Raw genomic sequence first — 24,659 nt, forward strand, 5'->3', positions numbered from 1 at the left:
CTCCCTTCAATAAAATCTCCAGTTGCCCTTCTCACTTTCCGAGCCTACTATTCCCACCTCTCACCCTATTATACATCCTGCTGCTGAATCTCTACCACATTCCCATCAGGATCCGTAACCATCAAAAACATCTCAAATCCAATCAACCCCTGCGCCTTAACAAGCGCCCTCTTAGCCGCAAGGTGCAAACCAGCAAACTCTCCAATTCCCATCGAGTTAGGCACAGGCCCAGTAAAATCCTCCACAGCCTCACCAACCCTCTTAAGAATCGCCACCCCCTGCGCCTCAAGATACTTCTGCGCTTCTACAACATCAGGAACAACAAGCCCAACATGTCCGAAGGTATTAGTCCTTTCGGTCGACGCAATAAGCCGGTCGTCCGAGACATTAAACTGCACCAGCTCCAACAGCCCGTACATGTTGTTCTTGGCCGTCGCCATCTCTGCCCCGGTTTGGAAACCGGTGCCGTTCCGTCCGCCTTGTGCGTAGCCCATGTAGGTTACGGTGTACTCGGGCGTTACTTGTGCGTCAAAGATATTGCGCATGCCCATGATGTTGCCGTAGAAGTTCTTCATGGCGGAGAGGTTGGTGGTCAGGAGGCCGATGTGGTTTAGGGCGAAGCCTTTTGTTGCCTCCGGGGCTGGACCGTCGGTGCCTATTGTGAAGGGGTTTGGGGCGTTGGCATCGCGGCGGGCTGGGTTGCAGGCTTCGGTTGTTTGGATTGCGAGGAGGAGGAAGAGGATGGAAGAGGGGTTTGGGATATGCATATTTGAGGTAGTTGGGCTTGATAGGAGTGGTTTTTAGGTCAAAGGATGAATATATTAATGGCTATAGTTCGGGATTTTTTCCCTAGGCATTTCGATCCTTTATATATGTGGAGGGAATCCTAAAATTGCAAAATTATCTAAATAGTGATTGTAAAAACTTGTACCTCTTTGAAAAATGCCATAGATTCTGCCTACTGAACTCGTTGGTTTACCGTACCAAGATGCCGCAGTAAGAATGAGCTGTTGGGCTTAGTGGGGGCTGCGCGCAAGGCTAGCTTTATACGGTGAGACCTGGCGATATGCCAAGGCTGAGGCCCAGCCTCAGAGTCTAATCTTATATCGGGGCTTCTATGTGTTATCCACTTTTTGGGATTTTAGGGTTGATTGTGGAGTATAATCGAGTTGGGAGCTGCATGTGAGCAGCCACTGGGGTATCTTGGCGGCGGCATATACACCGCTAGAAGGGATAGCGCTGCATCAGGTTGCTACGTTATAGTCTTCTGTAAATGCAGATCAGTGCCCAAATCAGATGTGTATACGGACGCCAAGCCACCCGCATCTTTGATATGGCAGTTGGATTGGGGCGTGATGGTCGTTGCAACTGTCGTTCGATTGGGATAGGTTTCAGAGCAAATGCCAGAATATGCAATCTAATAAACAAGGAAGCTTTGTCCCTGGTAGGTCGTTGCCTCTAATTAAGGCATCCCATTCTAACTTCGTCGTTCTAAGTATGTAGACATCACAATGTAGCTCGTCGGGGAGAATTGTAGTAATACCGAGGCTATTTTGTGATACTCGAGTAATAAATCTTGCAAAACAATTGTGGGTGGAATATTGCACCGGAGCTTCCGTGACACCGGTTCAAGCATGGGGGCTTGTTCGATGTAATTAGTGATATATACAATCCTGTAATGTCAATTCTATATTCAGCTAGGAGTGAATGGGTTTAGGACACGAACAAGATATTTCAAGTCAACATGTTGGCTTACATTCCCCTAAAAGTTTGATTCAACGGCGAGGGTCGTGTAGGACAGTGTTTTGGGAGCTTCAAGAACAGCGGCAGCTTCTGGCCTGGTCGATTGCCAAGACGGTCTATTGCTGGTGAGGCTGAATACTTCAAACCACAGATAAAAACATTGTTTGCATATCTTGATCTTTTGCACCTCCGATCTGGAGATCATTCATGAGATATTCTCTTTGTATGGCACGAAAGGAAAATATGTCGAGAGCTTGAAGTGACGGGTGATTATGGGGAAGATTTACTCGTAAATTCATCCAATAGGTCGCCGTTTGCCTTGGCTTCACAAAGCCACAGGAACACGGACGTGGACGACGCAGAAGAGATAAACATGAGAGTGTTTCTTGACAAAATATACTCGACATACTTCCAATGTAAGGCCCACTCCATAGCGATAAGGCTTATCGCTGATATATGTACCCCAAACAGGATTAGTGTCATCGCGTCTCGCGTCGGGATTTCGAGATGTGCTTTGTTACTTGGACTTTCTTTGTCAACGGATTGGAAACCCTGTACTCGAATCAAAGCATAAAACCCCCATTAATCCGGATCTCACCAACCCTCCAACTACAATAATTCTTCCCCCACAACAATGTCGGCAACACCAAGCCGACGGCACTCAGCGCTATCTCAGTCCCATCCACAATCAGCACAATCGCGCAGACGAAACGCAGCCCGCACCTCAGCCTCAGAAGCAACACCCCTGCCAGAATACGAGACTCCCGAGGCCCCTCTCACAGCAGAAAGCCAGCGCCAAATCGCCGCCCTCCTCGCATCACAGCACCTCCGCACCCTCCGCACCCACCTTCAACATGCAGCCGAGAAACTCACATACTCAGGCGGTGAAGTAAATGAGCGTCTTAGCGATGCCAGGACTCGATATGAGAAACTAAAAGAAGCACGCCGGCGTCAAGGCGATGAGGATGTCGATGACGACGAGGCCAATGAGGAGTACCAGCGGCTTGCTGAGGTAGAGACTCGAGTCGATGCTATTACTGCGCGGATGGAGGAGAAGACACGATTAATTGTCGATTCAGAAATAAAACTCCAGGGGCTCACGGATGCGATGGGTCAAATTGAAAGGGAGGAGGGTGAGACTGTCGCTGCTGCTTTGGGTGTGAGGCAGACCCGTCAACAGCGAGCAAGGCAGAGAGCCAATAATGACGATGATGCCGATGGGACTGAAGATCCCACCGATGGTGATTATGAAGATACGCAGGAGAGAGAGATGCGGGAGCGCAATGCACAGAACCCGCCTAGTCGCAAGCTGGTCGATAAGTTGACGGAGGGCGTTCAGAAGTGGGATGAGCTTTCTTTGACAGAGAGGTATGTGATTTATTCCTAGTCATGTTTTTGGCTGTTATACTCGAAGCCGCCGAAACTGACAACTACGATCTAGATATGCCAGCAATAACTCCTACATCGGATTCTACCGGATGGTACACGACTCCAAGTTCCCCGGCGACGACGTCCCGCCATTGCCCCACTCATCTACATGGTTCGAACACATGGAAGATACGAATGCACGATCAGGGGCACCGGCACGTACGCGCAACCAGAACCGTGGGCTCTCGCCCGCCGGCTCCGACGATGACATTGCTATTGAGCGCGAGCGCATCTCCCTCAAATGCCCATTGACTCTCACACCTTACGTCGATCCTGTAACGAGCACTAAATGTCCACACAGCTTCGAGCGGGAGGCCATTATGGATATGATCAAAAGCAGTCCGACGACTATCGCGCCCCCGGCATCTCGTCGGGGACAGCGCCGCGTCCATGTGGTCAAATGCCCTGTTTGTTCTATTCCGTTGACTGCGGACGATTTGCGCCCAGATCCTGTTCTACTACGACGTGTTCGCCGTGCCCAAGAGCTCCAGGAGCGTGAAGAAGAAGATGATCACCTTGAAGGGGATGGAAGAAAGCAGAAGGATCGAAGTACCGGTATTACCTTGGGTAGTGACGTGGAAAGCGATGATGATGCTATGGATGTTGATGCCCAGCCTCCCTCACAGCGCGTCAAAATGGAGCCGCTCAGTCAGGCTACTCGGGCCGCTCAATCTGATGATGAGTCGAGTGACGATGCGGAGAGTCAAGATGCTGAGCCTGAGGATGTGGAGAATGCGGAAGGGGAGAGTGAAGAAGGAGAGAATGAAGAGGTGGACATTGAACAAGAACAGAACGAAGAGGTGGAAATTGAGGAACCCGACAACGAAGAAGGGGAGGACGAAGAGGTTGAGATTGAACAAGGGCAGAATGAAGAAGAGCAGACCGAAGATATGGGGATCGATGAACCGGGGAACGAAGAAGAGCAGAATGAAGAAGTGGATGAGGAAATTCCCAGCGATGAAAGACAGAATGAGGAAGTGCAGAACGAAGAAAGACAGAGTGAAGAGGAGAATGGGGATGTGGAAGATGAAGATGAGGAGAGCGAGGAACAGAATGCAACTGTGGATTCCCAGAAGGATGTGCAACAAGCGGATGTGCAGAGTGAGAAAGAACAGGATGAAGATGACAGTGAGGACAGTGAAGAGAGTGAAGACAGTGATAGTGATATTGAACCCAAAGTCGAGAGCGGGTCCGAGGATGAGGAAGTGGAAGGAGAAAGCCAAGATAGTGATTGATACATATGCATGATACCGTCTATTTCGGTTTTAAATGAAGTTCCTTTCAAATGTTCCCTTAAACCGAGAAAATGGAACGTTTCAAACACATGTTCGGGAATTTTTTTCCAGATCTTCTCTAGATCCAAAGCTGACTGTATCTGTACTACCTAGAATAGAGCCTCAGATCATCAGATTTATGGCATCTTACAGATCACAATGTGTAGACAGATGTCAAGCCCATTTAAAATTCCGAAACAAGAAACTTTGGAAGATTACGCTAGTCCCCTCGTGGTCTCCCCGCAGTTGAGCCATCGGATTGGCTTGTGGGACCGGGGTCAATCAGCCAATCAACGTGGGCAATAGCTGTTTGAAGGTTAGCGTCCCTCGTTCTCCTTTAATCGCTTATAGTCTCCCAAGCCGAAGGATTTTTTGGTTTCCCTTTTTTATTATTGCGGGATGTGACTCTAATTAATCTCTAACTCTATTAGCCGAAAAGCCCCATAGTAACCTTGATGACCTACAAATACTACATCTTCCCCAGTAATTCTCACGCGACAACCCGCTCTACCGGTCAGAGAAACAGTGCCATCAGGGTGTAACACTGCTATCAAAGCGCCCTAGCCCCCAATCACCTAGACCCCCCGCAAGTAAGAACCCCTGTCCAATTGTATCTCCCACCAATATCTAAGCCTGTCCTTTTTGTTAAGGCCAGCCACAGAAAGCTAGCAGCCCGTGACCGAACCCAATGCTACCCTGCAACATACACAGGGCTATTTTGGCTGTTGATACATCTATCTCTTCATTGTAATTTGGACTTGCTTTCTTGGCCTATACCTTTCTCTTCGAAAGGCCAGTGGTAAGGGTACATCGTACAAACTTGCTATCTTTAATTTTTTGTTTTAAAGATCTTCATGTCTCCTTTCTGATCTTCCCTTCTCCCCACACACCTCTTAATATTCTCTACACATTTTACTCTATTCTTCTGCGGCCTCGACTCCGCCTTCATTCATAATGGATGAACGGAAGACTCCCATCGAATATTCCTCCGAACCAGAATACGTACCCCGACCCGCAGGATGGATGTACAAGTCCAGTAAGATCGGCAAGTTCACAACGAGCTGGTATGCCTCGCCTCGCATCCAGCTGGGTATGGTCGCCTTCGTCTGTTTCCTCTGCCCAGGCATGTTCAACGCCTTGAGCGGGATGGGCGGTGGTGGCAAGTCCGACCCTAGCTTGGCTGATAAAATGGTACGATTTGACCTCGGGACATTTGTTTTTTTGTCCTCTATCTCATGTCCCCACTCTTCACATCTGATACTCCGAAACTCCGATTTGGTCGCATTTTAGTATATTCACACTCTAACAACAACAGAACATTGCGCTGAACAGTACCTTCGCCGTGGTGGGTTTCTTCGCCGGAACAGTCGTCAACCGTCTCGGCGTCCGTCTTTCCCTCTCCTTCGGTGGAGTCGGTTACTGCATTTACTCCATTAGTCTTCTGGTCTCCGAGCATGCATATGTCCCCGGTTTCAACATCTTCGCCGGCGCCTTCCTCGGTGTGTGCGCGGGTCTGCTCTGGGCCGCCCAGGGAACCATCATGATGTCCTACCCGATCGAGCAGCAGAAGGGCCGCTACTTCGCCTGGTTCTGGTCCATTTTCAATGTCGGCGCCTGTATTGGTAGCTTGGTAAGACCAGCCCAGACCCCTTACCTGGCCCTATAGTCGCAATTGGCTATATCATATATCATCAACAACAACTAACATGTCAATTTAAAGATCCCCCTGGGCCAAAACATCGGGGTCAAAGAGAACAAGACCGTCGGCGACGGTACCTACATCGCCTTTATCGTACTCATGTTCGCAGGCGCCTGTCTTGCCCTGTGTCTCTGCGACGCAGACAAAGTTGTCCGTGCCGACGGCTCGCGCGTGATCCTGATGAAGCACCCCTCCTGGAAGTCCGAGATCGTCGGACTGTGGGATACAGTTCGCTCGGAACCATGGATCATCCTCCTCTTCCCCATGTTCTGGTCCTCCAACTGGTTCTACACATACCAGCAGAACGCCATTAACGGCGCTTACTTCAACACACGCACCAAGGCACTGAATGGATTCCTGTACTGGTTTGCACAGATCGTGGCCGCTGTCATCATGGGTCCCCTGCTTGATACCGAGCGCGTTCGTCGCTCCATTCGTGCTAAGGCAGCCTTGGTCGTCCTTTTCATCCTCACGGTCGTTATCTGGGGTAGTGGCTACGCTTGGCAGGTGAGGTACACCCGTGCGGATGTGGACCCCAAGACCACGGATTTCAAGGGCTGGGATTGGACTACCAAAGGCTACGTTGGTCCTATGTTCCTCTACTTCTTCTATGGCATGTACGATGCTGCCTGGCAGGGTATTGTCTACTGGTAAGATTCCCCTCCCTCTTCTTCCCTGCCATACCTCGGGACTGACATTGGCTTCTTCTAGGATCATGGGCGCCCTCGGTAACTCCGGCCGCAAGCTCGCCAACTTGGCAGGCTTCTACAAGGGTCTGCAATCCGCCGGCGCAGCGGTTATGTGGTCGTTGGATGAAAAGAAGATTCCATTCATGAACGAGTACGCCTCGAACTTCGGTCTGCTGTGCGGCTCGATCCTCATCGCTGTTCCGGTCGTCTTTTTCAAGATTAAGGACTCTGTTCCCGTGGAGGAAGAGCTGGAGGGTACTGGCGAGACGCTTGAGGATGTACTGCCGCCTGGTGCTATTGAGTCCAGGCGTGTTGGCGATGATAAGATCTAACCAGAACTAATATGAACTCGAAGAGAATTGGATGGAATGTGATCTTTTTTTCTTTTCGTTTTTGCAACGGGCGTCTTAGTTGCTCTGTGGTGGATCGGACTTGAGCCTGGGCTTGGGCCTTGATCGTGGACGGTCGTTCTTCTGGTTTTATCTTTTTCACGTTGCCCCCTTGTGATTCCCGGCTACCTGGATCGCATATTGCCAGTGGTGCACTTTGGGTCTCTATTTTTACGAAGTCGGTTTTAATGGTGAACTTTTTCACTTTCACGATGGCATGTCTATCCTTCTTATTTGTGTTTCTGTTCTGTAGGGCCTGCCTTCGGCTCCGCCTCTGGAATGGAATACATTCACATAAATAATGGAAAGACTTCAATTATGTCTACGCATTTATCCCATTCGTAACTAAAATGAAGGGCAATGCCGCCTTCCGAAGACATGGTCACCTGGAGCCACCGCTAGACAGTCGTTCTCAATATTGCTGGTCAATAAGTTCAAATGCTCCAAGTCCGTGGCAGAAAGACCTTTCCGAAACGGATTATCCAATACACAGGAGTTACCCGCAGTCAAATGGTAAGAGGAGTCCTATTATTTCTTTACTAGAAACTTAACCTTAGCCCTTGACGAATATAAGCCTACATGAATCAGAGAGATATTAGACTGTTTTACTATTGATGAGTAATAGGCAAGTAAGCTATCTATTCACTCTACCTCAAGCAGACATCGTGGCCCAAGACCACGACGTAAAGTATGACAGAGGCAAAGAACAACAGAAAGACAAGGGGGTATTCGCTTGTCGAAAACGCAGCAAAAGCAAAACAAACAAAACGAAACAGAGAACGAGCAAGGACTTGACAAAGACTATGCGTTGTATTTTTGTTGTTGTGCTGGCTTTCCGCGGAGTAGACCGGCCAGCCTCGTATCCTCTCCCCGACCCATTTTCATTTGCTCTCCCCGGGAATGAAAAGGAAATTGTAATTGGGAATGGCCCTTCGCCGGTACCACGTTTTCCGAATGTCCAGGAACCAAATATACCGTGGGTAATTTGTCATTGTAGGGAGGGTGGGTTTGTGTGTTGCACACAGACCAGACGGAGCATAAAGTGTCTCGGAGTTGGATTGGCTGTCCTCCTCCGGACGCCGCGCTTCCCATGGATGTTAAAAATAGCAGATTGTGTCTATCAATAGACTTTGTGGCGTGCTGAGAATATGAAATCGCGTAACTGAGCAATGGGTCATGGCGGTGTTGTGTAATCGGACAGCAATTTAAAAGAATGAAACCCGAAAAAATCCAGGCTTTCAAAGCCGGTAAAATCAAAGTTTACTTGGTGAGGAGGTTAAGATAATCAGCCACGATGAGGGTGACCATTCTGCAGATCGAGTTAGTGGGGAAACAGCCGAGGTAAAATAGTGGGGGCAACTAACGCATGAGGAGCGATCCGGACGTAGTAAGTTCCAAAGCCACGGTAGAAGCGCAACCAACCCTCGTCCTTGGCAACCTTGCGCGCACAATCCATCAAGCCCTTGTAAGGAAGCAAGCCAGTCTTGGGGTCCTTCTGTTGCTTCTGAAGACGGGTCTTGATGAAATCGAAAGGCAGAGACAAGAAACTAGCAAAGAAGCCGGCAATGGCGGAAGCAGCAAAAGTCTGACTCTGAGACGAGAGAGAAGTATGTTGCTTAAGCTGCTGCTTAGCCTCAGAGAAGAAAGCCAACTGACCCAAGTTGAGGGCCATAGCACGCACAACTGTGGGCGTAGCACCAGCCCACAAGGCAGCGAGGCCTTCGGTGCGGGTGATACGACCGAGAGCATCAAAGACGGATCGATAGTTGGCGCGAGCCTCGGGGGCCTTGAGGCCATCGGCCTGCATGCGCACGAGGGCCAAGTCGGCCGGATTTCCAATCATGGCTGCGATTCCACCGGCACTCAGTCCTGCCGCAGCACGCTCGCCGAAGGTTAAATTTCGGTCGGCGGCTTGCGCGCGGGTATTGAGCTTCCTGACAAATGTCTCGAAGAATCCCAGTCGCGCGGTAGTGTAGACGGCTTGGCGGAGGATGCCAGCGGACAAACCGGTGTAGAGATCGAGGAATTTGCCGGAGGCGATGATATCGCGAGTGATTCCGAGGGCGGAAGGACGAGGACCGGTGCGGGCTCCTTCGCCGGCGAGCTGCAGGCGCACTTTGACCATGTCGACGGGTTGAATCACAACTGTGGCGGTCATGCCGGCTAGTCCGCCGTTGATGAAGGGCAGGGCGGCGCGTGTGTACGGGTGGTGCAGGAAGTCCTTAGACTTGGGGTTTTCAATAGCGGACTTGGTTGCATTTTGTGCAGAGACAGCAGCATCGCTGGCGCTGTCCTTGATAGTGGATGCCATAGTGAAGTATTAAGGTCCTAGATGAAGGTCAATACAATGCACGATGTATAGGCGTAGAACGTCGAGAAACGCGGGAGATGCACTAACGATAAGAAAATCCTTTCAGAAGATTAGCAAGATCTCTTTGGTGGATTAAGAAGCCACGGGGACTGTTCACGGGTGTCTTGGACCATGGTACTTACCGATGACGTAGTTGCTTTGATACGAATGACTCAGGATAGCAGGTGTCAACGGAACAGTTGAAGATGAATAACAGAGAACAGAAAGCAAAGAGAGATAATATGAGGGGAGACAGAAAAAATGTCACAAGACAGAGAAGGTGCGGGGTGGTTATGTCGTGTAGATTCAAGTGCTCCGGTACAACTATACAGGGTCAAAACGGGGACAAGGGGGCCTGAGCTTGTCTAATATACTGAAATCTCATAATCTACACAACCGTGAACTCATTCCGAACCGGAGATTATTCCCTTTCAACCGACCCTCAACCGATGGCTAGCCGTGAATTCCCCGTCTAGTATGGAGATGGAGACAATATGGAGACAATATGGAGACGGGAATGATGTATGGGATTTCCCTGGGCAGCCATGGAGCGAAAGTCGCCAGAACTAGGCCTCTCCACCAAGGATTTACGTGTTGGACCAATGATATCTACATCATTTCGATTATCAATGCGCGAACGTGGACATGTCTGCACGCTATGGAGCTTGTCAAAATGCGGGGGTATAGCTTGACGATCCTGCATTCCACGAACTTGCCATTTACAATATACATACGTACACATACCCATGTCAGGAGAGCATTTGAATACCCCCAGACTGTGTCCAATACTGTCTGATATTTAACAGACTGTAGACTACCATTCCGTTGATCCTCCCGAGGCCTACAACTACATAAACGCGGCAGATAACTATATTAGTGCCACGAGCTAAACTCGGAATCCCCACCAGAGCTAAACCCTTTTGGAATTCCCCACGAGAACTTATCGGGATCCCGTTCATACTGATATACCCGACAACGCATACACAATCTCTCTGGGCATATCTCGGAGATCAAATACTATATACTTGCACATGCTGCTACAGATGTCCGATTCATATCCTGTTCAGGAACACAGGCTGCAAGCTATTCCCAGCACAGTTTCCCAACGAAATCTATTTTACGTTGAACATTTGATACAAACGCACGGATAAGCCGTATATCGGACTATCATTTAATTGTTGGGAGCTCTGGCACAGTCACCGTGCCTAGAATCCAATAGACGAGACTAGCTTATCGGCGGGATGGATAAGTCTGATCGGCTATTCCACCTCAGTAATGTTCTCCCGCTTCCCTCGGGCCATGATCCGAGCCTCCTCGGACGGCAGTCCAATCGGCCGACCATCATTTCGCTGACGCTGTGGTGGGCCCGTCCTTACACCCCCTGGTCGCCGACCAATCTAATCCAGTGAGATTCTAAATGATCCCCCTTTTATTTGTATGGAGCTGCGGCTCCCGCTACTATCGTTGAGTTGACAGAGCTAGTCTACACAGATTCCTCCGGTTTGGGCTTGCTTCTGGCTCCTTTCCGCCGATTACCGGCAATAATCATGTCAGGTAAGCTTCTAGGGTGGATTCTCACCCCGTCCCTGGTGCTGCATCTGCTCCATGGTATTGGTCCTTTGTGACGATTACGGATATAAGTCGTCGACTTCCAAGATCGTTTCAAAAGGACCGGGCAAGTCGGTAAGAGAGCGGAGGATTGTTCTCCGGAAAATATCGTCATTTGTTCGATCGGGGATGCGCAACGCCGACTATTTGTCCTGGATATGGCACGGGAAATAAAAGGATCTTTTATTTGATGGGCTTCGTGTTCGAATTGGCAGGGTTGGAAGGTTCGCAAAGCGATGCCAGACTAAGCTATGAACAGTGAATGCCCAAGAAAGATCCAGCATCGGACCTCGGTAGTCGTGTACAACCCGCCAAGTCAATGTTTGTATCGTTATATCTCTTAGAGTCCGAGGTCCCCGGTGTAATCCAAGTCCGGGACCTCCAAGTACAGCGTAGACGAAATGCCCAACCAAACAACTCATGCGCATAACCACGGACCTATCCGATGCCCAAGAACATATTCAGCTATCTACATTATCCTCCGACAAAAAAGAATGCACATTGGTCTCGGAAACCGCCGTACACAACAAACCCCGTCACTTCCTTGTAAACAACACCAACCAGCGTTGTTACTGCTCCAACGCAGCCAATTGTGAAAGTCTAAGTACCGGATGTTCTCCAAAGCATATTCCGCGGAATCCACTCCGTGCCTAGCTCGACCCTGAAGAGTTCCCGCGCGCAAAGTGTCAACCGAATTCAAAGTGCATCGTCACTCCCACTTCCCTCCGCGGAAAGGGTTCACGGCAAGTCGGGAGCTCCACTGGCCTCAAGCCTCGATTTGGACCCACGGGCCTGCCGGCATGGGAGCTCGGGAATCCTTCTTATATATGGCTTCCCTGGACAGGGGATATCGCATTTAGGGGCCGGTGACGGGTTGTAGGAGCGGAAGTGAGGGTTTGTTCTATTTACAAGCTCCAGGTACCTATATTTAACCTCTAACCTCTGACCTTTTGGTATCTTTGACCAGTTCCTTTTTCTTTACATCTTTCATATTTATCTGGTTACTTACTTTGGAGGGTGAAGACTATACAAAGCAGGTTTACACTAACTCTCAGTTGCATCACGGCGCCTCTTGATCTAATGATATATTTAGTCCTTCATACCACTGTGTACCAATTTTCAAGGTCAAAGTTGAGCAGAAATGTAGAAAATACCACCACGCCTGGGAAGCAGTTGGAGAACATGAATTACTGAGAGATTTATTAGCCTCGGCTTCTCGTTTCTTCAACAATCCAATTTCCATTCTCACACTCCATCATGCACCTAAATATCTCCATATCTAGGACTTGGTCTTCTAAATTGCCTATTTACTAAATTCTTAATGGTAAATTAACGACAGCACAGGTTGTTTATTTACCTTCTACGCTGAACGAATAGCTTTTGCATATCTCCTATGGTTAAGGGAGTAAATTCAGCAAATGATATAAGTAGCAATTGTTTCAAGTCTAATCACTGCAGGCCCAGAGTGATCAGAAACGGAAAGCATCCTCCCCACTGTTCATGGGCCTCCTAAACCGTTCTCCCATGCGTGTGCCATTATCTCCTCGGAGGAAAGAAGGTCAGCGAGTTTCGTAGCTAAGTCAATCATAAAGTCCCCAATGTCTTGTTGAAAATCGGCAAAATGTTGACTGAACTTCTTATGGGAGGTGGCGACAAAATCGCATCGCATAGCGAGCAGGATCCATCATGGTGGCGTCGGACCGGGGGGTACAGCCATAGATAATCCGAATTGTATCTGCCAGATAGACACTCCTTGGCCTATTGTACTCTTTGAGAAAAGGCCCAAAACAACCCTTCATTTGAACAAGGGCATAGTGTTGCAGGTCCCTCACAAGATAACGATGAGCGAATGAGTAGACCTTCGCATGCAGAACCATAGCATCCCCCATGTGGCTTGGAGGAATCAGTGAAGACTCGGACCGAGCATCTAGAAAAGCAATCATTAAGCTGAGAGCCGAGTTGCTGAGAATTTGGTAGACTCACTGTGTTCGGCAGATGACTGTTCCGGTTCTTGTCTCGCTGGTACCCCTTTGCTCGAATTCGATCCCCGTGGGACAGTGTAATTCTGATCATAGCAAAACTTCAGGGCACAATGGATAGTTTCTTCATCGAAATCGGACCAGTCCAATGAGTCTTGTCCGGCAGTTTTCCACGACCCAGTCACCCTGGCGGTCAACGCATATGTGCCTTGGATCAGAGCACCGGGATGGACATAGAAAATGGTCTTGCTTTCCCCCACAACAGCCTTTATCGGGCTTTCCCTGTAAATTCTTTTTTTCGGTATCAGCGCTTGAACGAGGTAAAGGGGGAAATGGCGTACCTATGAAATGACTTCTCTTCCATTGAGCTCATGATGAATATCATGCAATGTTCCAGGAAAGATAAAGGAGTCAAGATCGTTGGTGTAAACAAGAATGGGGAAGAGGAGGGACGTTAACATAATCAATAGGCCTGCACCCTATGATCACTAAGGTCCCTCTTGTGGTCTTCCTTCGTGGTGGCAAGAAAGATCCGTCGCAATTTGCTTGCAGTAAACTGAAGGCTTCGGTAGATGTTCTTGGTAAGATGTTGTATGAAGCTTGAAGGAACAGTGAGGCCTGAATGAGGATTGGTGCTTGAATGAGAACCGATGATGGAATGAGAAGTGAGGTTTGAATGATGACGAGGCTCAGGTGAGAAGAAATTGTAGGAAACTCGCGTCAAGCCCAATAACGAGATGGCAGGGATATGTTTTAGATATAAAAAGATTATGATACCTTTCATCTTAAAAATGTATCATCTTCTATATACAAGAATACGCGCTCAAAATAGATATTACTAACAATTTTTGGTATGATCGGAAAGATAAAGGAAGCTAGACTCTTTGGAAGACAGCTTGTTGGCTGTATTCATATCTTCAAGAACTAGAACAAAGACATGTGCACTATACAATATACACAAAGCATACCATAGCAAATGAATACAAGAGAATGACTGTCATCTTCAGATTATTTTTCATCCACAAAGGTGGCTTTGTTGATGCAATAAAATAATTTATACCTGAAAATCTCCTCCAAGTTTTAAATAGTTGGTTCTTTCCTATATTCATTCCTACATATATATTCATAGAACTTACTTTTTCAAGGCTGATATGGGTTGACTCAAACCGCAGTACTTTTCCGATGAGACCCCAGAGCTGAACAATATCATATTTTCTTAATACTGCCTTGCGATCGCTTCTGAGGTATAACTCTCGAACCGTTGCAATGTGAATTCTGGATCTCATGATGGAGTAATTTCCTTCCTCGTTGCGGACCAGGAATGCTGCTATCTCACAGGTAACGAATCGACAACGAACCGTTCGTCATCTCTTGCAATTTGGCAGGGATAATTTGGGGCTTGCTCATGAGGCTGTTAAACGCCCTTTTCGTAGCGATGAAGCGATTCGGAATAAACGTTACCTTGTATAGATAATGTGCAAGTCGTTGACAAGGGTTTGACAACAGTGAACTTTCAACAAGGGATTATAAACCAATCCAACCACGCGTTCTACAAGAAGCAGCTATTAGATTACAAAAGAAGATTTAAGTAAATTTTGAAATGAGATATGATTGCATTGACTATCATGTAAGAAATTGCTTCGTTAATATCACTACATAACTCCACTCAGCCAGTCAGATTAGATGGCGAAAGATTAAAAAAAAAAGCACAACCCAAATCGGGGGGAAATCAATAGATATCCATCGCTTGTCCCGATACAAGCGGCAGACGTCGGCGAGAGGATCCAAAGATCGTCACCAAAAAAAAGCAGCACGCCATGCAAATGACTTATTCATCCTGTTTGGGAGAACAAGAAACAAGGAGAAAAAGAAATTTTTGTTAATCGCTCGAACCCTCTAAACCTGGGGAGCAGCGGCGAGGACATCGGGAGTAGCCTCGTCGGAGTACTTCTTGAAGTTCTCGTTGAAGAGGACAGCAAGCTTGGTGACCTCATCCTTGAAGGAAGTAGAGGCGGTCCAGCTCTTCTCGGGGTTGAGGAGCTCGCTGGGGACACCGGCGCAGGAGGTGGGGACGGGCAGGTTGAAGGTAGCGTAGGTCTCGTACTCGGCCTTGGCGAGCTCGCCGTTGTGGATGGAGTCCAGGATGGCACGGGTGTACTTGAGAGGGCAACGCTTGCCGCCAGTGGTAGCGCCAGCGCCAACCCAGCCGGTGTTCAGGAGCCAGGCGTTGACCTTGTGCTCCTTGATCTTCTCGGCCAGCATGTGGGCGTAGCGCATGGGGTGAAGAGCCAGGAAGGGCTGAGCGAAGCAAGAAGAGAAAGTAGCCTGGGGCTCGGTGACACCGTCTTCGGTACCAGCCATCTTGGAGGTGTAACCGGAGATGAAGTGGAACATGGTCTGCTCCGGGGTGAGCTTGGAGATAGGGGGCAGGACACCGCGGGCATCACAGGTGAGCAGAATGATGTTGGTGGGGTGGTTGTCGCTGACGCAGGGAATCTTGGCGTTCTCGATGTACTCAATGGGGTAGGCGCAACGGGTGTTCTCGGTAAGGGTGGCATCGTCGTAGTCAACAATACGGGAGACGGGGTCGAAGACGGTGTTCTCGAGGACGGAGCCGAAGCGAATGGCGTTGAAAATATCGGGTTCCTTCTCGGCGGAGAGACCAATGCACTTGGCGTAGCAGCCACCCTCAATGTTGAAGACACCGGTATCAGTCCAGCAGTGCTCGTCGTCACCAATCAGCTTGCGCTTGGGGTCAGCGGACAAGGTGGTCTTGCCAGTACCGGACAGACCGAAGAAGACGGTGACATCACCGTTCTCACCCTCATTGGCAGAGGAGTGAAGAGTCAGGACGTTGTGCTTGACAGGCATCTCGTAGTAGAGAACGGTGAAGACACCCTTCTTCATCTCACCAGCGTACTCGGTACCAAGGATAACCATCTCCTTGTCGGCGAAGTTGATGGCCACGGAGGTGGCGGAGGTCATACCCTCAGTGAAGCGGTTGGCGGGGAAAGAGCCAGCGTTGTAGATGACATAGTCGGGGTGGAAGTGGTCGAGCTCCTCACGCTTGGGGCGGATCAGCATGTTGCGCATGAAGAGAGCGTGGTAGGCGCGAGCGCAGACAACGCGAACGCTGATGCGGTAGCGCTCATCCCAGCCGGCGTAACCATCGACGACATAGATGCGGTTACGGGTGTTCAGGTAGTCGACAGCACGCTCACGGTTGATGCGCCAGACCTGTGGGGAATATGTTAGTCACCAGCCTTATGATTGACGTCATGCACGTGATAGCCTCGGACCAAGGGCGGGGATCGTGGAGCCGCAACTGAAAGCCGAGGGGCAAAATGGGGGGGCAAAAAAAGGGCAAAAGACGGGCAAAAGGAAATATTCCCAAGATGGAAGGCAATGAGGTATTACTTCGGCAGAGACGGCATTCCAAAAGGTTGCACGAAGTTCTGCCAAAAAGCTTGACCTCCCGATGCATATGCAAGGGATCCAAGTGGATCTCCTCGGGCCCATCTGCAAGGGTGTGCTCCAACATCGACAATGAAATATCCAGTAAATCGCGCATAAAGAATCAAAAAAGGTAACTCACATCAAGTGTCATGGGCTTATTTACGGGTCCCCACCAGATATCACCTTCTGAGGAAGCTTCTTGGACAATACGCTTGTCGGAGGGGGAACGACCAGTCTTAGCACCGGAGTATGCGCTCAAAGCACCGCTGGATGTGACAGCAGTACCGGTCTCGTAGACAAGAGCATCTTCGTAAAGGGCAGGAACAGAGGGGTTGGCAATCTAAATCATATTAGTCGACGGAGCAAGATAGACAACGGCATAGACATTGTAATCAAATGTCAAGCGCAAGAGTGGCGAGGATCTTACAATGGAGACTCGGTCGTAGTCAATGTGAGCAGTCTCGTGAAGCTCCTCCTCAAGCTCGGTGTGACCCTTGCTAGGCCTAAGTAAGGACAGTTAGCGACGAGGAGGTAAAGACAGTGAGGCAGGAAGGCAACATACTGAACACCGCCAGGGTGCAGCGCAGTGCGATTTACAGATGTGGCAACCATTGTTCTGAGTGAAGTAGAGTGATAGTTATTGTTGCGTTGTTTTGCGACTTGTTGTTTAGAGAAATCTGATGCCAGAGGACCAGGAGAATCGGAGCGGCCGAGGGGTATATAATCCTTTCCGGCAGAGGCCATGGTTACGATCGGTCTTGGTATGAAGGAGGTTCTCGTGCACTTTCGGTAGTGTTTCTCCACAGTTCCACGGGTGATGTCGGGGCTGAACGCCGAGCTGAAGCGAACACGCGGTTGGTGATGGGATAAAGCGCTGCTGTGGGTTGCAAATGCCTTGAGGCGCAGTCCGACTTAACCCGAATGGTTCAAATAGACACGAACTTGATTCGGAACGGGGGCTCTATGACCGGCAAGGCGAATCGCGGGATCAAATAAGAGTTCTAGAATCAAAAATAACTCATTGATTTTTTATGAGTAGTTTACAGGGAGAAGTTGATGAGTCCAGTTCATGGGTTCTTTTATGCTGCTTTGACGGTTGCGGCAAACACCCAGTCTACCTAGGTTTAACCTTACACTTTCGTCAATCATTTGAAAATTAGTTTTAAATCTTGTAACAATAAGATTTATTTCTCTCAAAATCTAGAATTCCTTCAGCCCCGGACGACAGGAATGACGCACAATGACTTCACTAAATCGATATAGTTTTCAAAATTTCATAGTGTAGCCAGAACCTTGGAATCGCGGGGAGCTGACATAATCTCGTCGATCACCCTTACCCTTCAATATTCCTCATCTCTTCTGTTTTCGGCTTGCATCAACCCGAACTGATATCGGAATGTGTGTTGCCCGTGGGAAAATGACAAAATGAAAATATCCCTTTGAACTCCCGGATGACGACAGGTTCGGCTGCAAAGCTCGGAACGATTGTCTGGGAGCAAGATTCAGCAGCAAATAACGGCGGTTAACCAGCCGAGGATGATGCACATGCACCCATTGATCGCGGCGGTGGGGACCAATCAGAATGCATACATTTCTACCTCCTAGGATGGTCGGGTGGGCAGAAGATATTGCCGCTGGGTCCTAGGCCCTGTTTTTACTGGTTTTCCCTGGGCGACGATAATTGCTCGTTATGGTTGTGCAATAAGATCAACGCCAGGCTCCGAGCGGTACCTGTGTCTCCATACTCGAAATCTAAGCCCCAAGGAAGAACCCATGCATATTACGTCCCAACGCCGAAGGCCATGGCCTGGACCACGGACTTTGAAGAATAACTCCTAAATAATATCGCACATGAGCGGTCTGCCATGATTGTATAGGTTATTATCGGCCGCCGTCGCCGTCGCCTCTCGGGATGTCCAGTTCTACAGGTGTGGCTTGTGCGATACAGCCAACCCCAGATCCTTCTCGCCGTGGTTAGCGGCGGATCCCGAACCGGCCACGGCCTCGGGACGCTGAGCTTTTTCTTTTTTTTTTTTTTTTTTCTTTTTTTTGTCAAATTCCACCGGAGCCATTCTTCGTGAAACAATTAGTTATTTTTGCGCGATTTGTTTCATCTTACGTACGTAGTGACTTCTACTTTTTTAACCCTGCTGATCATTTTTATTTTTCCTGCCTTGCGTGTGACACGAATACCAGCGGGCTGGAACGTAACAAAATTGAGGCTTTTTTCTTCACCCTCAAGGAGTAAGGGCTGGTGGAGAAAGGGGTTTCCCCTTGTCTCCTCCGCAAAACGGAATATGTATAGACATTGTAGAAGCTAAACATGACTCGTGATCTTCAATTATTGAATCTATTCGCACATTCCGGGAACTGCGCTTTGCCCCTTTTCGTCCACACCCGTCGCATTTTCTTCTTTATGTCCGTTATCCGGATCAACATTCACCAACGCAACTAGTAGGCTCTCGGTCCTTGATATTAACCACAGCCAATCATTTCTGAAACTTAGCTTCCTAATTTACCCGTTGTGATATGATTCTTGTCTTTCATTCGAGTCTACCTATCTAAAATATCTGCCCAACCAGCGCCAGCGGTTTGAAAATGGCCTGGGCCGATTTGAAGGGGGACAAAGATCGATTTATCTCCTATTTTCCCCGAGACTGACTATAGGGGCTGCACGTCATTGTTAATATTATTACTTCATTTTAGGGAATATAAAAAATAGGTTCGACTACAATATCAGACGAGCCCACGAAATTTCACTACCTAGTGTCATTTCTGATCCCATGACTTGTGGCATTGGGCATATCGCTCCAACCTTTTCTACATTACGGGACATGCACTTCTTGGCGTCTTGGCTTTTATCTGGGGAAATTGTCGCGTGGTCTCAAGCCCGAACTGCGGATGCGGGGTATAGTTTAATGACCTCAGCTACCAGTAAAAAGGCACAGATGAACGCTGACCTCACTCGGCAATTTTCATCAAATGATGTATTTTGACGTTTTGAATTGCAATTTGGTCTGCCTTGATTGTGGATTAACAGATGCCACGTCCTAGTGCGTTTTTCCGAGGCTACCACTAGCATTGGCAATCGAATATGTCGGCGATGGTGAATTAGGAATTTAAAGACCACTGCATGTGTCATCGGGGTTGACAGTGTGCTATGTCTGTTCCCACGGGGCATGGGGACAAAAATAGATGCCCTCGTCCAGGATCGAACTGGAGACCTTCGGATGTCAATCTTGTTACCAAGAATGTCATATGAAAGGATATGAGACCGACGTCATGACCAAACTAGACCACGAAGGCTGTCGACCAAGTTGTCGGATAGACCACTCGGACCGATTATCTACATCGGGGCAGGATCTGCCAAGACGTGAAGTGAAAGAACAGGTTGAGTTTTGATGAAAATGAACATGTTGGTGCCGCTAATACCTTAATCCAAAAGCGTGGTCCATTGTACATTACTTCATTTTTTGGAATTGATATTCCCATGAACGTTGAGTCGTTTCTCATCCACCATGGCCCGAGCCTTTTGCTCCTGGTCGCATCACCTTGAAAAATGAAATGTGTAGCTAGGTAGATCCCATGGGTTCATGAAGATTCTCCAATCACTGGGCCTGGATGATGTCGCGAGAAAGCCGCTATCGTTCATCGCTATATATCCATTCCCACGGTAAGCAACGTTTGCATGGTCAGTTGCTAAGGAGGATGCCCGGGTTTGGACATCAACTTAGGTGAAATATATATTTGCTGTTGTTGTCCCATCTCAACTAAATTTTGACTCAAATCAAATGCATATGGCTATCCATGGTTTAACACGGTATGTACATAGAAGCGCATTTGGAGAAAGGGCAATGGGAATGGCAATAACGTGGGAATTCTCAGTTGGCGTTGTAGGCGGTCCAGCTGCGGAGTCCCCCTGCCCCCCCCCCGGTGTTAGCCCTCGTGAATCCTAAGTACCAGGAAATGCGCTCAAATGTTGTATATATCGAGTTTACAATGCAAGAGTTGGCTTAAATGCAGTTTCCACTCAACACACACTCTACAGATACCAGCAGTTCAAGATTTGTTACCCTTGTCCGTGAACTTGCCGATGCCAAACTGGAGTATGGTGATATCCCATTTAATTCAGATAACCGTTGAGATATATTTAATTCGCGGAGAACTCGGACCAGACAGTATGCTGCCGTTTGAGATGGACAAGTTCTAGTAGTATTCTTGTAATTAAATTTTGAAACCCCAAACATCAACCTTGAAACAGAAATAGTCAAAACACTTTAGTACAAAACAACCTCATTACTAGCAGCTCCAGCCTCGATCCACCCACCGAGCAATTTCCGCGCAACTCCCGCAACAAGCTGGTGGTAGTTAGGTGGTGGAACAGCACCAGGAGGAGGCTTGCGACTTGGGTCACCAGCGATCCACAGAACCGGGTCTTGCGAGATGCTAGCGACATTCTTGCGCAATGCCTCGATATCCTCCAAGTCAAACCCACGACCAAAGATAATTGCACGCACAGGCCGGCTGTAATCTTTCGTGCCGACGTCGTTGATGTGGGGTGATTGAGGATCCCGGCCTGCGAGGAGGTGGGGAATTTCGGATTGTGCTGCTGAGAGGCTTTGCATGAAATGGGTTACTGGTGGGTGTTAACTAGCTTGCTCTGAGATAACTCGGATCATATCGCAATAAGGAATAATGCTCTACTAACCTTCGAATTCGGGGAGGAGGAGTTCGGAGACCGGCTTGCCGATCCCGGAGTCTAGGGCACAGATCACGATTGGGAGAGGAGACGACATTTTGGAGATGTGAATGATAGATGAAGTGATCTGTATTCCTTTTTTGAGACGATGGAAATTTGAATTGGGAAACATATAACGAGCAGACATCCCCTCTCTTTATTTTGAAGCTCGGAGTCCGACCTACTAGATGCGGCTCGGTAATGGAGACAAAACCGCCCCCACAATGTTAGTTTTGGGCCTAGCGGCGTGCAGGATCTTGGTAACTTGACTGTTGGAATCAGTGAGGATTTACTCCGTAGAGATATGGGTAGTTTAAAACGGTTAGAGTGGAATGATATGTAAACTGCAGTTTTAGCCAAGGGGCCTAGCAGTCTCGACCCGTTCTAAGGTCTGCTGTGCGCTCGTAAAATTTGACCGTTGTACCGATGGCACTGGGAAAGCTTGTTCTCAGTTTCTGTCGGAGAGCACCCCGGTATATGGATGCCCTTATCAACTAATTGCTCTGATCCTTGCTACCATTAAAATCAATTTCATAGGCTGGAGAAACTACCCAGCTCCTCCTGTTGAGGGGATGACATGTTGGGACTTGTCGGGCTTCTTTTCGGGCATGAATACCTTGATGTATTCTGGAAGGAGCTGATTATTTACAGCATTGTCCGTATTACTTGCCGTCATTTCTATCATTGCCCCGTTGTCGGCGTTCTTAGATACCCGGGTAGAGGGCAGATGACGGGGACAGTCAAAGCGGCCACAGCGGCACTAAACCCGAACGGGGACGCGGGGTAGGTTCAAATTTGGGTATATAGCTTGTTTAAATATGATTCATGGACTCATGAGAGCATAAACAGTAGCCCCTGGCTCAAAACTCCGATCTACATGCCTTCTTTCAACTTGGTGCGTCAAGTTTTCCAGAAATTGAAAAATTTGGACGAATTTTCTTACCCACAATCTTCTCAATCCCGTTCCATAGCGCGATTATTTGGTTCCTCTTTCACCTGAAAGAGGCGAAGACGGATCTACGACAATGGTTGGGATAGAAGTGGACACATTGGCCACATTTGCGTCTTTGCCCCCATCGTTCCTAGCAGCGGTGTATCCAAAATCTCCAGGCAACTCAGCTTGAGGTGTATCCGGGCTTCGCGCAGCAGGGAGTTCAGCCGGTGCAGATGGAATCTGTTCATTGGGCATTTCGACTGGCGCCTGAGATGAGCCGGACGCAATCACTGCGCCAGTATCAAGCTCCGCTTTCTGATACATGGGGTCGCCATTATCAAGTTCGGGTTTCACGACGCCAACTGGAAATCTGGGGCTCCTCTTAGACACGCCTTCGGACAAACTGGATGCTTCAGGTGCAGCTTCAGTTGCAATTTTCCTTGACTTGTTGCGTCGGTACCACCAAATAAACGTCACCCCGGCAATAAGGAGGACGCCAAGGGGGACACCTACTCCGATCCCAATCTTGGCCCCAGTTGATAATCCTGTGCTTTCACCGCCATTAACCAAGCAAATGGGATATGCCGTAAAAGTCGCCGTTTTCTGCGAGCGCTCGATATAGCCAGTGAAGTCAGACACGGTAGTCCTTGAGCATGTTCCATCTGAAGTCGTGAGCAGCCGTCGTGCGCTGACAGATGTCGCAGTGCTAGCACATCCTTTGCCTCCATACCGATACCCACTAGACCAAATATTAGCCAAACTGTTGTCATTTCAATCAACCTTTGCTTGTGGGTCTTCAAATGGACATTTGAAAAGTTTGACACCACGGCTTTCCTGCTTTGACTGAGGCTTATGAATTAAAGCACTTACGATGGACAGCATACGGTGGCAACTTGGCTATCGGCCACGGTCGCTCCCATTAGACCAATATTGTATGATGGTGATAGGCCCCTCTGGCCAGCGCTGGTGGTATAATCTGCGGTCCATCCAGATGGACAGACATTACCGGGAGTGAAGACATTATTTACTCCCTCTCCAGTAAACACACCTTTGATACCCTCGGGGTAGCAAGACGAGGCCCAGTTCCATACCTTCGCGGGGGTTGAGCCAGTTGGAACGCCCTGGGTGACACAGACAGCCCCCCATGCCAGAAGGGCGTTGTCTGTGTTGTAACTGACCCAGTTCGCGGTGGCACACCCCGTGGGTGGAGAGAACGTGGTCGTAAGTGGACCAAAATGGGCAATAGTAAGATCCGAAGCAGGTGTTGTCGTCATTTTTTCGAGCTATAACGCATGCTGAAAGAAAGTGCGAGAAGCAAAGATTATGGGCCCGGAGACAGCAGCGCCAGCCTACAAATAGGGGCGGAACAGGGCAGTGTGGGATCAGCGGGCTGAATCTCCAATTTGGAGACGACACGGGATGAACGAGGCCCTAGCCATAATTAGCCGCATGATTGATGCTGCACCTAAATAGATCGTGTCCCGTTTGAACGATAATAGCTGAGCCGAGGGTCTTCAACTTTCTCGAGACACTAGTTCTCCAAAATAACCTAGCTGGTCGGGGTGGCTTTGCACGAGCATGATTCCCCTTTTCATGAACTATCTTTTATTACAGTCCCTCAAATAATGACTCCTCCGGGGACCATGGAACCAATAACTGTTTCAATACAGGGTCATCCCATAGATTAGCGGGGAATGCCTAGGACTTTAGTAAAGCTTGGAGATCGGGAACCACCTATGTGTCTGGCGCGAGATGCGAGAGGAAGAGGCTTACCTTCGTGCACAGGGAATATTCGTGTTAAGGTGGGGCGAACGTTCAGCCGCACCTCGATTACAGAACAACCAAGCGCTAACTAACTAATAAGCTTTATGCGTCTAGTTAGTATGCGGGATTGGGAAAAAAACCCTTAGGAGCCAATGGCTTGTTTTATGAGAAGTTTCGATGTCAACCATTTGGAGAGAATGGTGGCTAAAGTACATATGTAGTTTTCGAATTCGGTTTTACCCCCACACTCTTACGACTTAATTTCAGAAAAATAAATCCGAAATGTGTGGACTTTTGTTTGATTAAGAGACCAATGTCGACTAAATCAAGTCCAAGGTCTCCCGTACAAAGGAAGACAAGTTAAACGAATGTTTTGGGGTGCTTTTTCGGGTGCTGAGCGACGATCTGGATTAATTCCACTATTTAGAGCTCCGGGATCTCAACGGGGAGGCGTAAATCGCTGTATTATTCGGGATTTTTATATTCGAATTCTCCCAATCCTTCTTGCGAATGAGGGTAGCATTTTTCAACATCATAATACCCCAACCCACAAAGCGTGCATTGTCCGAGATGCGTTACGCGATATGAATGTTGAAGTTATAGAATGA

The 24,659-nt window shown here is 48.6% G+C and overlaps 8 protein-coding genes across 8 annotated transcripts; 2 read left to right on the forward strand and 6 right to left on the reverse strand.

Moving 5' to 3' along the window:
• Nucleotides 1–68: 68 nt before the first annotated feature.
• On the reverse strand, nucleotides 69–767 carry N7471_010029 (VOC family protein; the record flags this gene model as incomplete). The annotated part of the gene is made up of 1 exon (XM_057282748.1): nucleotides 69–767. One exon carries the CDS (start codon nucleotides 765–767, stop codon nucleotides 69–71), a length of 699 nt encoding a protein of 232 aa, XP_057133631.1.
• Nucleotides 768–2,377: 1,610 nt separating this feature from the next.
• Nucleotides 2,378–4,406, forward strand: N7471_010030 (SUMO ligase MMS21; the record flags this gene model as incomplete). Its single annotated transcript, XM_057282749.1, has 2 exons — nucleotides 2,378–3,111; nucleotides 3,185–4,406. 2 exons carry the CDS (start codon nucleotides 2,378–2,380, stop codon nucleotides 4,404–4,406), a joined length of 1,956 nt encoding a protein of 651 aa, XP_057133632.1.
• A 993-nt stretch (nucleotides 4,407–5,399) lies between these two features.
• Nucleotides 5,400–7,472, forward strand: N7471_010031 (DUF895 domain membrane protein; the record flags this gene model as incomplete). Its single annotated transcript, XM_057282750.1, has 4 exons — nucleotides 5,400–5,636; nucleotides 5,761–6,075; nucleotides 6,166–6,794; nucleotides 6,856–7,472. The coding sequence occupies 4 exons, from the start codon at nucleotides 5,400–5,402 to the stop codon at nucleotides 7,163–7,165; spliced, it is 1,491 nt and encodes a 496-aa protein (XP_057133633.1). The 3' UTR covers nucleotides 7,166–7,472.
• Nucleotides 7,473–8,482: 1,010 nt separating this feature from the next.
• On the reverse strand, nucleotides 8,483–9,533 carry N7471_010032 (putative mitochondrial dicarboxylate carrier protein; the record flags this gene model as incomplete). The annotated part of the gene is made up of 2 exons (XM_057282751.1): nucleotides 8,483–8,531; nucleotides 8,587–9,533. The coding sequence occupies 2 exons, from the start codon at nucleotides 9,531–9,533 to the stop codon at nucleotides 8,483–8,485; spliced, it is 996 nt and encodes a 331-aa protein (XP_057133634.1).
• Nucleotides 9,534–12,817: 3,284 nt separating this feature from the next.
• Nucleotides 12,818–13,532, reverse strand: N7471_010033 (uncharacterized protein; the record flags this gene model as incomplete). Its single annotated transcript, XM_057282752.1, has 3 exons — nucleotides 12,818–13,107; nucleotides 13,164–13,441; nucleotides 13,501–13,532. The coding sequence occupies 3 exons, from the start codon at nucleotides 13,530–13,532 to the stop codon at nucleotides 12,818–12,820; spliced, it is 600 nt and encodes a 199-aa protein (XP_057133635.1).
• A 1,220-nt stretch (nucleotides 13,533–14,752) lies between these two features.
• Nucleotides 14,753–17,383, reverse strand: acuF (phosphoenolpyruvate carboxykinase PCK1). Its single transcript, XM_057282753.1, has 4 exons — nucleotides 17,178–17,383; nucleotides 17,043–17,118; nucleotides 16,755–16,955; nucleotides 14,753–16,396 (listed from the first exon to the last, which is right to left on the reverse strand). Exons 1-4 carry the CDS (start codon nucleotides 17,357–17,359, stop codon nucleotides 15,056–15,058), a joined length of 1,800 nt encoding a protein of 599 aa, XP_057133636.1. The 5' UTR covers nucleotides 17,360–17,383; the 3' UTR covers nucleotides 14,753–15,055.
• Nucleotides 17,384–20,892: 3,509 nt separating this feature from the next.
• Nucleotides 20,893–21,411, reverse strand: N7471_010035 (uncharacterized protein; the record flags this gene model as incomplete). The annotated part of the gene is made up of 2 exons (XM_057282754.1): nucleotides 20,893–21,251; nucleotides 21,324–21,411. The coding sequence occupies 2 exons, from the start codon at nucleotides 21,409–21,411 to the stop codon at nucleotides 20,893–20,895; spliced, it is 447 nt and encodes a 148-aa protein (XP_057133637.1).
• A 918-nt stretch (nucleotides 21,412–22,329) lies between these two features.
• Nucleotides 22,330–23,561, reverse strand: N7471_010036 (uncharacterized protein; the record flags this gene model as incomplete). Its single annotated transcript, XM_057282755.1, has 2 exons — nucleotides 22,330–23,026; nucleotides 23,158–23,561. 2 exons carry the CDS (start codon nucleotides 23,559–23,561, stop codon nucleotides 22,330–22,332), a joined length of 1,101 nt encoding a protein of 366 aa, XP_057133638.1.
• Nucleotides 23,562–24,659: the final 1,098 nt, after the last annotated feature.

This window comes from Penicillium samsonianum, assembly GCF_028829775.1.
Source record: "Penicillium samsonianum strain IBT 33392 chromosome Unknown utg000005l_segment0_segment0, whole genome shotgun sequence".
Lineage (NCBI taxonomy): Eukaryota > Fungi > Ascomycota > Eurotiomycetes > Eurotiales > Aspergillaceae > Penicillium > Penicillium samsonianum.

What these genes read in the sequence shown, in the direction of transcription:
- acuF (XM_057282753.1), bottom strand. Translation starts at nt 17,359, where the DNA reads ATGGCCTCTGCCGGAAAGGATTATATACCCCTCGGCCGCTCCGATTCT. An exon ending in CTGCACCCTGGCGGTGTTCA is followed by an intron (nt 17,119 to 17,177) that starts GTATGTTGCCTT and finishes GTCCTTACTTAG; the next exon opens with GCCTAGCAAGGGTCACACCG. An exon ending in ATAAGCCCATGACACTTGAT is followed by an intron (nt 16,397 to 16,754) that starts GTGAGTTACCTT and finishes TATTCCCCACAG; the next exon opens with GTCTGGCGCATCAACCGTGA.